The following is an 11,786-nucleotide window of genomic DNA, read 5'->3' as shown; positions in this document are numbered from 1 at the left end:
AAAAAAAAAAAAACCCAAAAAATGGGGGCCCTAGAGAGCGCCTTGCCCCTCCAGCCAGGTGAGGACGCAGGGAGAACAAAGCCATATGTGAACCAGGAATCAGGTTCTCATTCACGTCAGCACCTTGATCTTGGACTTCCCGGCCACCAGAACCATGAGAAGTAAGTTTCTGTCATTTACAAGCCCTGTGGGTAATGGTATTTTCTTTTACAGCAGCCCTAACAGAGTAAGATGGCATCATTGTGGGCTCACAGCTGCCTCGTCTAGTCGCAGCAGCATCACTCGGAAGCTCCCTGTCCCAGACTCAGCCTGTGGGAGTCCTTCAAGGGAGCTCACACACCTGCCCAGCGTGACCTGCCTTCTGTAAGCGCTTCCTTCTTCTCGGACACAATGAGTTGTTCCCAGCATATATATATATATATATATATATTTTTTTTTTTTGTAAATCAACTATACGTTTTTTTTCTGCTTTTTGCTTTTTAGGGCTGCACCCGCAGCATATGGAAGTTCCTAGGTCATATCAGAGCTGCAGCTACTAGCCAACACCATAGCCACAGCAATGTGGGATCCGAGTCAAGTCTGCAACCTACACCCCAGCTCATGGCAGTGGCCAGGGATCGAACCTGAATCCTCATGGATACTAGGCAGGTTCATTACCACTGAGGACACTGGACACTTTTTTGATGGGAGTTCCTAAGTGTGTCAAGAAGAGACATTGTAAACTGCCTTAAGTTTGAAGCAGCTTCATTTTGCAGAGCAGAGTTTGGATCTGGCATTGTGGTGGCTGTGGTGTAGGCTGGCAGCTGTCCAATATGACCCCTAGCCTGGGAACTTCCATATGCTGTGTGTTCGGCCCTAAAAAGAAAAAAAAAAAAAAAAAGAGGGTGAATTTCATGGTTTTCTATTTGAACACAATTAAAACAAATTTTTTAAAGACTCCTCCCCCAAAGAAAACCCAGCTCATGAAATCATTAGTTCACAGGGACGCCTCCCATTCCAGTCCAGTGTCACAGGGTTCAGGCCCTTTTCCTTCCCCCGCATCCCTACGTCTCTCCTCTTGAGTAAGACAGGGACGTGGACTTCCCTGCATCGCTGACACCCACACGCCCCCTCCCCCGCTGGGCTCCAGCCCCTCTTAGGGACCCTCACCCCTGCACAGACACCTCCTTCCCCTGGGGGCTGGGATCCCCAACGTCCTGCCTCCTTCCTTGCCCATCCACTCCCCCAACCCTGGCCTGAGGGCCAGACTCTGCTGAGACCCTTTGCACCCGCTCCCTCTGCCTCCCCTACTGACCCAGCCCCAGGGGGTGGTACCCCCACGGACCCCACCCCCACCCTATGGCCGCCCCCCCACCCTATGGCCTCCCCACCCCAAGAGGCAGCCCTTACTCCCCTGCCTGATGGCTGGAGGACCCATTTACTCAGCAGCAGAAAGATAAAAGGAAGGAAGAAGAGGAGGAGAAAGAGCAAGTCAGGGAGAGTTCCCATGGTGGTGCATTGGAAACAAATCCAACTAGGAACCATGAAGTTGAGGGTTCGACCCCTGGTCTCGCTCAGTGGATTAAGGATCTGGCATTGCCGTGCGTTGTGGTGCAGGTCACGGGACGTGGCTCGGATCTGCTGTGTCTGTGGCTGTGGTGGAGGCCGGCAGCTGTAGCTCTGATTGGACTCCTAGCCTGAGAACCTTCATGTGTCGAGGGGGTGGCCCTAAAAAAAAAAAAAAAAAAAAAAAAGGAGCAAGTTAGTGTTTTCACAATCCACGATGGGAATGTACAAGATTGCTTAGGACTCGGAGAGTCTGTTAGACAATGGAGATACTTGAGACTTAATACACAACAAAATCCCGTGTGCTGATTAAAATATTCAAGAGGGTTTAATGAACTCAGTTGATCAATGGAACCAAGCGTGACAGAAAATGCTTTTCCACAGCAAGTGACTGGATCGGTACAATGTACCCTATAAATAGAACCGAAAGGTTTCCAGTGGGCTTCCTAGCTTAAAAAAATGTCAGACTTTTTAAATTGTCATTTTCCTCGGTTGTAAGCTGACGCACAAACCCACAGCAGCCCCTGAATGATCTTCGCTGTGAATGAAAACCCGACCTGACGTCACCAAGAAGCGGACAGAGCCCGGGATTGTCAGTTCCTACAACCCCCGTGGGTGCAGGTGGCACTTTTGGGCTGGATGATTTCTGAAGGAGGGAAGGTCTGCCGACAGCCCGCTGCTCAGCCCTCTGTGTTCTCCTGCAGATGAGCCTGGCGGCTCCTGGTTGCTGAGGAATGACAGCTTCCCAGGGCAGGTGGAGGGGGGCTGGCTGTTTGAGGGGCTGAAACGACTGGGGTGGTGGCCGCCCAGGTCTGTCTATTTTCAGGACTCTGGACGTCCTCTGGGAGGATCTGGAGGATTTAGGAGGGGGACACAGGGCATGAGAAAACAGAAAGAGGGCTGAGAAGTGGGGACATGCACCACTTATTTGGAAATGAGAAAAAAAATGCTCGCAAGCCTATGATTCGGGAACTGATCGAAGATGATCAACTCGAATGAACAGGAATCCACCCGGGATGCCCGAATTTGAGTTACTAGAAAAGAGCCGGCCATCAAATTGGTAACAGATGAAGGCAAGCATCTGACCAAGCATCAAAGTCAAGTCTGGACTTGCAGGTCAGCAGCATAAGAGAAATATCCAGTCCCAATAAAGATTTCTGGGTAAAGATGAGCCACTTACTGGGCTGCAGTCGCAATGTACAGAATGACGCTACAAAATGGACGCTCCTATTTATCAGAGTAATGGAGCCCATGAAGCTAGGAAACTCTACACCTGAGTTGTTGGTGTTCTGACCTCAAAGCCCACTGTGCCCTCTATTTAAAATCCCCTGAGGTGCCCTTGGCTTCAGCTCAGGCCCCAGCCAGGCTTCTCTAAGCTGGATTCCTCTGCATGGGGGTGCCCACAGCCCCCGCCTAAACGCAGCCCCCAGCGCCCTCTCCCAGGCACCGGCTCCCCCAGCTTCAGCAGCTGTGTGGCCAGGGGACTGGAGCGAGTCTGGGAGGCCTGAGAGCCTGGGGCCCCGAGCAGGTTCTGAGCCTCGTTGGCTCCATCCAGTTTCCAGGCTCTGCCCAGGCTCTGGTCCCTCTGGGGCCCGGGTGGGGCCCAAACTGGGAGGCGGGTGTTGGCGGGAGTGGGGGTGGACACGGAGAGGTGGGCTGCTAGCACGGCTTTGGCTCGGCTCCCCCAGCTCTGCTGTTCCCTGCCTTCCAGAACCTTCTTTCAGCATTCTCCCTTTGACCCCACCCTTCATACCCGGATCCCCCTTCTGGGGACCTGGGTCAGGGGCACTGGAAATGGGCCTGGGTGGAGGGTCCTACGTTTTCCTCTTCCTTGGTTCGGGTGGGGTGTGGGTCCTGCGATCCCCCTCTCCCCCCAACCCCCATCTCTTGTCCTGAACACTTGGGGGCGAGGAAGTGGTTCTGGGAGGTGGAAGGAGAGAAACAGACAGGAACACGTGGGAGAGTCAGAAAAGCGGGGGGACAGAGACACAGGGCAGCCAGAGCCAGAGCCAGAGCAATGAGGGCATCGCAGAGACAGAAAGCACCAGACAGAAACTGCCGGAGCCACAGGCCCCGTGGTACCGCACAGCGGTGTGTCGGGACAAACTGCCTCCCCTTTCTGAGCCTCAGACTCCTTATCTGTCAAAGGAGGCCCCCCGTGGCCTGGGTGAGGTCTGTCATCTCTTGCGCGCGCACACACACACACACACACACACACACACACGCGAGAGGCCAGAGGCTTCTGAGTGGCAGCCATGCTTATCTTCTAGCCCGTCTTTCCCCATATTGTCTGAGCTCCCGCTGGGTGCCAGGCTCTGGACTAGTCACTAAGGATGCAGCCTTGACCATCAGGCCAAAGAACCTCTGCCCCCTGAGCTTCCTCTTCCCCCTTTTTTTTTTTTTTAGGGCCACACTCACAGCATATGGAAGTTCCTGGGCCAGGGGTCGAATGGGAGGAACAGGTGCCGGCCTAGAGCATCGTCAGATCCGAGCCGTGTCTGCGACCTACACCGCAGCTCGCGGCAACGCCAGATTGTCAACCCACTGAGCGAGGCCAGGGATCGAACCCCCATCCTCACGGATACCAGTCGGGTTTGTAACCCACTGAGCCCCTGCGGGGACCCCTCCCTTTTCTATCGGTGTAGGTGTCGCCATGGTGCTGGTTATTCTACAGAAGCATAAACTGGAATTTCGGAGGAGACACAGCCTTAGTCCTTGGCCACAGCTCAGAACCTGGGAGACAGGGACCCAGGGCGCCTGCCCACAGCCTGGCCTCTCAGGATGCACGTTTTCCATGGTGAGAAGGGCACGAGAGCCCTCCTCTCTGCCAGGCAGCAGGGAGGTAGGGCGGGGCGGCGGCCGGCTGTGTTGTTGTTGATATTATTGCTTCTGTCAACTGTCCCTGTCCTTCTCAGCTCAGAGAAGACATGCAGCAGCCCTGGGAACGAACCCCAGGGACTGCAGGGGCGTCAGAGGCCTAGGAAGAGGGTGCTGGGCCAGCAGGGCCCCAGGGCCAGGGTCTGTGCCAGGTGTGGGAGGTGGGTGTGGAAAGGGGTGACGGTGAGTCAACGGGGCAGCCACACCCTGCTTTTACTTAAGGTCCCAGCAGCCATACCCCCGCCCCACCACTGCCGGTGCCACATCCCAGCCATGTCAGGCTTTGTGAGTCTTCCAGGGCCTTGGGGGTGGGGGCTCTGGACCCAAGGCTGCAGCAGAAGGGGTGCACGGGGGGCGGGGGGACTGGGGCCTGGCTGAGGTCTCCTGTTTCAGAGGAGAAAGTGGGGCTGCGGTTTGGGTGCTATGAAGCTCTGGGCTGTGGTCTCTGGCTCCCCGCTGGAGCCAGAGCTCTCTAGCTCTGAGCACTTCCCTGGATTCTGGGTGTTCCTGCCTGCAGCTCCTTCCCGGGGCCTGGCCCTGTGTCCTGGGTCTCTGGGCCCTTTCTTCCCTCTGATGCTGCTGCTCTGGGTCCCGTCATGGGCTCCCCAGCACTGACCCACGTCTCTCTCCTCTGCCGCCATGGTTCATGCCCGCAGTCCATGCCCCACAAAACCTTGCTGGCCGAAGGCATCCGAGTCGGCACCGTGATGAGAATTCGTGGTGTTGTGCCCGACCAGGCTGGCAGGTGAGACCCCCAGCCTCCGTGGTCGGGGTGGGAGGGCTCCAGGCTCAGCTGGTGCCCCTTGTCACAGCCCAGAGACGAAGCCCCAGGCCGACTTTGCCCGCCAGGGTCTTGGAAGCCCCGGGCTAGTTCTGACCTTCTGGAAACTGATGTCTTCACTCATTTGTCCCTGGACTGTGAGGCTGGGGTCCCTAAGTCATTCTAAGAATCTGGGGGTTCAGGGCACTCTCAGGGTCCCCTGCTGAGCCTCACCCCGTGGCTTCCGGTCTGAGACACAGCAACCCTGGACATGTGTCCTGGGAACTGGAGCCGCCCTGGGCACCTGGGAGGCCCAAGCAGTCAAGCCCATGGCTCCCCGGGGTGGGAGCGTCAGGATTCCTGGGAATCTGGGGTGCCTGGGAATCCTGCCATCCCTGCTATTGTCCTGGCCCTCTGGGAACTGGGGGTGCCTTGGCCACCAGGAGCACCCTGGTCTTCGGGACCATGATTCCTTGGCAAGTCCCAGCCTCTGGGAATGAGGGGGACCCCGGGCAGAGCACAGTGACCCTCGCCCAGGGCCATGTGTGTCCAGGTCCCCAACTGGATGGCGGATGCCCTGGAAACTGGGCTCCTTGGCCTCCAGTCTGCAACCGCTCCTTCCCGCACCTGGCGTGGGACAGCCGAGGTCCCTGGAAACGGGGGTGGGCCCGGGCAGAAGGTAAGTCCCCTGCAGAAGGGGACGCCCGCTCTCATCCCCCACCTCCCAGGTTCTACGTAAACCTGCTGTGCGGCGAGGAGCCGGGCAGCGAGGCCGCCCTGCATTTCAACCCGCGGCTGGACGAGTCCTCGGTGGTCTTCAACAGCCTGGAGCACGGAGCCTGGGGCCGAGAGGAGCGAGGCCCGGGCATTCCCTTCCAGCGCGGGCAGCCCTTCGACGTGCTGCTCATCACCACCGACGAAGGCTTCAAGGTGGGTCTCCGCCGAGGCGTGGGCGCCAGCGCCCAGGGCTCTTCCCCTCGGCGGAGGCGGGAGCACAGGCGTGGCCGAGGCTGGTCGGGCGTCCTGCCCTGGCGCAAGCGCACTAGCGTGGCAGTGGCACAGACAGGAGAGCCAGAGCCAAGTGCCCGAGGGGTGGGTGTCCCAGTGCAGAGGCGAGGCCCAGAGGTCCCCCCGACCCCGACCCTCTTCCCGGTCCGCTGGGGTCCGAGGCAGAGGCTCCGGGGCAGGGGCGTGGGTGGGTGGGGAGACAGGCCCCAGAAACCAGTCCCGGCGGGGCGGGGCCGCTGCAGCCCCTCTGCCACCCAGGCGGTTCCTCACTTTCAACCCTTTGCTTTTGGGAGTGAGGCAGAGATGCGGGCGTTGTAGGGGCCCCCACCCACCTCCAAAGTTTAAAAACTACTCACGTGTCAGCGATGAACTCATTTAATCCTCACGGCCAAGGGACAGAAAACAGTAGCCCCGTTTCCCCAGTGGGGCCCTTGGGCCCTGGCGGGGTTCCGTGGGCGCCCGGGTCACAAGGCGTGGGGGGGAGTCGGGGATGACTCTTAAGCCCTGCTTCCCCGCGCCTGCAGGTGGTGGTCGGGGACCTGGAGTACCACCACTTCCGCCACCGGATGCCGCCGACGCGCGTGCGTGCGGTGGAGGTGGGCGGCGACCTGCAGCTGGAGCTCGTGAAGATCTTCTGAGCCCTGGCGGGGGCGGGGGCGGGGGCGGGGGCGGGGGGGGGGCGCGTGGTGGGTGGGCCGCAGGGCTCTTGGCCGCCAATAAAGTCTTCGTCCGTCATCGGTGCGCCTCCTCTGGGTCTGTGGCTCCCTCGAACACGCAGACGAGGAAAGCGGGCTCAGAGAGGCGAAGACACTTGACTCAGGGTCACACAGCAGTTGCGTGGCTCAGGCGGGATTCGGGCCTGGATCTCAGAGGGCGCTTTCTGTCGCAGGAGGCCTGAGGCAGGCTGCGCTGTGGTAGGGGCGGGGCATTGGCTGGCCTTCCTGCGGCACTTGGCACTTGCAAAGCAACCGGGTGGCAATGCGGTGGGGGGTGACCTGAGGGAGTGTGGAAGGGCCCAGGCCCTGCCTTCCGTCCGTGGGTGTAACAGACCTTCCAGTGGGTCCGTCTGGAAACAGATCCTTTGAGACCCCAGCCTCACCGAGATGGTGCATGGCTCTTAGGCACCTGCAGATAGTTCGTACGCGGAGAGGCTGGGAAGGTGATGGGGAGTCTCAGGTCTCCCATGTGACCCTGAGCAGGGACAAGCCCCGCTGTTTGACGCCCCTGGGCAGACACGCACTGCAGCGACACCCGCACGGGGGGGTGGGAAGGCCGGGTTCCTATGTCCCCGCCGCAGTCAGCCGCGAGGTTCTCACGCTTCGTCCGGCTGGGCTCCTCTGACCGCCTGGAGATCCCAGCCTTACCCGAGGGATTTTAGGGGGAAGGGAGAGCGTGGTACCTAGGTGCCCAGGCAGCCTCGACTGCCACGTGGGGATTTTCTAGTTTCGGGTCACCCCCAAATGGCTGTGGTGTGGAGAGGAGACTAGAGCACGCGAGCCCCACACCTTCAGCCAGGCGGTCACATCAGTGGTGGTTCTCCGCCGAGGATGGAGGTGGGCTGGTTGGGAGGGTGCCAACAGCGCACCGCGCGTGTTAGAAAGTCGCGCCCCTGGCGGCTGTTTCTTGGGCTTCTGGCCCGGACGGTCCGAAGCCAGTGACGTGTTGCCCCCTTCTGGCCGCTTCCAATTTTACAGTCTTTCAAGCGGTGCTGGAACAAAGGTCTATCTTTGGTTTCGAATGAAGAGAGGTGCAAAATCCAGGTGTGGAAACACCTGGGTGCGAGTTTAAGCCCTTTCAGGATAGGAACATTTTTTGCCTTTTGCCGATCTCCACCTATAACTACCTTTCCCCATGCCCAGCCCTTCTGAATATGTTTCTGGGGGAAAATGGAATGAGGGGTCCCCTCTCCCAGTAGGTGAACTCAAGAAACTCTGGGATCTATTGGGACTCCAAGGCTCATTGTTAAATATGCCAGATTTTACTTTATTTGTATTTTTCGCGTAGCTTTTGAGCATTAAAAAAGGTTTGTGGGAATTCCAGTTGTGGCGCAGCACAAAGGAAACTGACTGGTATCCATGAGGAGGAATGTTCCATTCCTGGCCTTACTCAGTGGGTTAAGGATCCACGTTGCTGTGGCTGTGGTGTAGACCGGCAGCTACAGCTCCAACTCCACCCCTAGCAGGGGCACTTCCATCTGCCGCAGCTGCAGCCCTAAAAAGACCAGGGGGAAAAAAAAAAAAAAGACAAAAAGAAAAAAACACGTGTTGATGAGGGCAGGGAGAAATTCAATCTCTTGTGCACTGTTGGTGGAAATGCGAAATGGCACAGCCTCTGTGAGAAACAGAATGGTGATTTCTGAAATATTTATATAAAATACAGAATTACTATACGATCTAGCAATTTCATTGTTAGGTATACCCCTGAAGAATTGAAAGCAGAATCTCAAGGTAATTTTGTTTTTTTTTTTTTTTGTCTTTTTGCCTTTATCTAGGGCCGCTCCCACGGCATATGAAGGTTCCCAGGCTAGGGGTCCAGTCGGAGCTGTAGCTGCTAGCCTACGCCAGAGACACAGCAACATGGGATCTGCGCTGTGTCTGCGACCTACACCACAGCTCACAGCAACGCCGGATCCTTAACCCACTGAGTAAGTCCAGGGACTGAATCCGCAACCTCATGGTTCCTAGTCAGATTCGTTAACCACTGAGCCATGATGGGAACTCCTCAAGGAAATATTTGTATATACCCATGTTCAAAGCAGCATTATTCATAATAGCAACCCAAGTGTCCATCAACAGATGACTGGATAAGCAAAATGTGGAATATACATACAATGGAATATTATTTAGCATTGGAAACAAAGGAAATTTTGATCTGTGCCACAATAAGGATGACCCTCAAGAACATGTTGCCATGTGAGAGAAGCCAGTCACAGAGGTACAGATACTGTATGATTCCACGTAGAGATACTAAGAGTAGTCAAAATTAGAGATCCCGCCTGTGCACAATGGAATCAGTCATGTCTTGGGAGCCCTGGGAGACGGTTCGATCCCCAGGCTGGCACAGTGGGTTAAGGTTGCCGCAACTGCTGCTTGGGTCAAGACTGCAGCTTGTATCTGATCTCTGGCCTGGGGAACTCCATATGCTGTGGGGAGTCAAAAAAAAAAAAAGTAGTCAAAATCAAAGAAAGGGAGTTCCCATTGTGGCTCAGCCGTAATGAAACTGACTAGTATCCATGGCTTTGCTCAGTGGGTTAAGGATCCGGCGTTGCTGTGAGCTGTGGTGTAGGTCGCAGACGCGGCTGGGATCCCGAGTTACTGTGGCTCTGGTGTAGGCCGGTGGCTCCAGCTCTAATTCAACCCCTGGCCCTGGTACTTCCATATGTCAAGGGTGCAGCCCTTAAAACACACACACACACACACACACACACACACACACACACACACACAAAATCAAAGAAAGTAGGTTGGTGGTTATTGACGGGAAGTTATTGTTTAATGGGTCTGGAATATCAGTTTTACAAGATGGAAAAGAGTTCTGGAGATGAGCGGTAGTGATGGTAGCACAACATTAGGAATATTTCATTTAACACTTTACATACTTGGGAGTTCCCGTCATGGCTCAGTGGTTAATGAATCTGACTAGGAACCATGAGATTGCGGGTTCGATCCCTGGCCTTGCTCAGTGGGTTAAGGATCTGGCATTGCCATGAGCTGTGGTGTAGTTTGCAGACGCAGCCTGGATCCCATGTTGCTGTGGCTGTGGCGTAGGCCGGTGGCTACAGCTCCGATTAGACCCCTAGCCTGGGAACCTCCATATGCCACGGGAGCGGCCCTAGAAAAGGCAAAAAGACAAAAAACAAAACCAAACAAAAAAAACCTTACATACTTTACACTTAAAGGTGGTTAAAGTGGTACATTTTTTAAAAATTTTGAGCCACCCCCCTGGCATATGGAAGGTCCCAGGGCCAGGGACTGTATCCAGGCTGCTCTACGACACAGCTGTGGCAATGAGCCTTAACCCCTGTGCCGCAGCAGGTTACCTTTTTATAGTCCCTTTTCTGATTATAAACATATGCATGCTTATTGCAAGTTTTGAATAAGAATTTTTAGATCAGAGTTCCCACTGTGGCACTGTGGGTTAGGAATCCAGCTACAGGGGCTGAGGTTGCTGCGGAGGCTTGGGTTCGATCCCCAGCCGGGAACTTCCATATGCCTCCGTTGAGGCCATGATAAAAAAAAAGGAATTTTTAGATCATCCACAATTTCACCCCTTTAAAATTATCACTCCGTATATTAATGTGTTTCCTTCTAGTCATTTATCTCTAATAATTCATCTACACTGTACATTTGGGGGGAAATTGGAATATCTATATACATATATATGTAGCTAACATTTTTTGAGTCTCCACTATGTGTTAGTCGCTGTGCTAACCGTTCTTTAAATTCTGAAAACACCTCTCTGAGGTAGATACCCTTATTCCTATTTTGCAAATGAAGCATCTGATGCACAAGGTGAAGCCACCTGTTCAAGGTCACACATCACATAGATGGTGGAGCAGAGACCAATGTTATAAGAAATTGTCAACGTTTTCCAAAGTATTTGAATCATTCTACATTCCTACCTGTAACGTGTGGAAGTGCCAATACATCACATCCTCAAAAATGTGTAACATTTTCAGATTTGTTTGTTTTTTCTTTCTTTCTTTCTTTTTTTTTTTTTGTTGTTGTTGTTGTTTTTTGTTTTTTTTTTTTTTGGCTTTTCTTTTTTTAAGGCTGAACCCTGGCATATGGAGGTTCCTAGGCTAGGAGTCTAATTGGAGCTGTAGCCGCTGGCCTACACCACAGCCACAGCAATGCCAGAACCAAGCCACCTCTGCAAACTACACCACAGCTCATGGCAACGCCGGATCCTTAACCCACTGAGTGAGGCCAGGGATCCAACCCACAACCTCATGGTTCCTAGTCGGATTCGTTTCTGCTGCACCAAGACGGGAATTCTTGTTTATTCGTTTTAATTGTAGCCTTTCCTGTGGAGGTATATTGGCATCTTATTGTGGGGTTTTTTTGTTTGTTTGTTTTTTTCGGTCTGCCCCAGGCTAGGGGTGGAATTGGAGCTGTAGCTGCCTGCCTACACCACAGCCACAGCCACAGCAACTTGGGATCCCGGCCATGTCTGAGACCCATAACCATGCCAGATCTTTAGCCCACTGAGTGAGGCCAGGGATCGAACCCTCGTCCCAGACTCTCAAGATGCCACCGATCCCAATCCCATCGCACCACAGTGGGAGTTCCACTAGTTGGGTTCTTAACCACTGAGCCACTATGGGAACTCCCTACTCTTTTCATTTTTTTAACTGTGTCTTTCTCAGAGCAGAAGTGTTAGATGATGAATTCCACATTACCAGCTTTTTCTTTTTCTTCGGTGTGTGCTTTTGTGTCCTATTTAAGAAATCCTTGGAATTCCTGTCATGGCTCAGTAGTTAACGAATCCGACCAGGAACCATGAGGTTGCGGGTTCGATCCCTGGCCTTGCTCAGGGGGTCAAGGATCCGGCGTTGCCATGAGCTGTGGTGTAGGTTGCAGGCACAGCTCGGATC

At 54.7% G+C, this 11,786-nt stretch overlaps 2 protein-coding genes across 4 annotated transcripts in view; one reads left to right on the top strand and one right to left on the bottom strand.

Moving 5' to 3' along the window:
• NFKBIB (NFKB inhibitor beta) overlaps positions 1-11,786 on the bottom strand; it is a 1,076,695-nt gene that overhangs the window by 116,727 nt on the left and 948,182 nt on the right. The window lies entirely within an intron of this gene.
• LGALS7 (galectin 7) lies at positions 268-6,927 on the top strand. Of its 3 annotated transcripts, XM_084958120.1 has the most exons (5): positions 268-363; positions 4,191-4,342; positions 5,079-5,167; positions 5,911-6,112; positions 6,715-6,927. In XM_084958120.1, exons 2-5 carry the CDS (start codon positions 4,199-4,201, stop codon positions 6,826-6,828), a joined length of 549 nt encoding a protein of 182 aa, XP_084814246.1. In that variant the 5' UTR covers positions 268-363; positions 4,191-4,198; the 3' UTR covers positions 6,829-6,927.

The sequence above is a fragment of the Sus scrofa genome, chromosome 6 (genome assembly GCF_054392235.1).
Source record: "Sus scrofa isolate SSC_HxYL_T2T_F1_AM1 chromosome 6, Sscrofa_HxYL_maternal_Yorkshire_Landrace_v2.0, whole genome shotgun sequence".
NCBI lineage: Eukaryota > Metazoa > Chordata > Mammalia > Artiodactyla > Suidae > Sus > Sus scrofa.
The sequence above is the reverse complement of the archived record's forward strand: the minus strand, read 5'-3'. Positions and strand labels throughout refer to the sequence as shown.

Bases quoted from the DNA above. Each gene is read 5' to 3' on its own strand.
- LGALS7 (XM_084958120.1), top strand. From the start codon at position 4,199: ATGGTGCTGGTTATTCTACAGAAGCATAAACTGGAATTTCGGAGGAGA. The intron at 4,343-5,078 runs GTGAGAAGGGCA...TCATGCCCGCAG, and splicing joins CAGGATGCACGTTTTCCATG to TCCATGCCCCACAAAACCTT. The intron at 5,168-5,910 runs GTGAGACCCCCA...CCCACCTCCCAG, and splicing joins GTGCCCGACCAGGCTGGCAG to GTTCTACGTAAACCTGCTGT.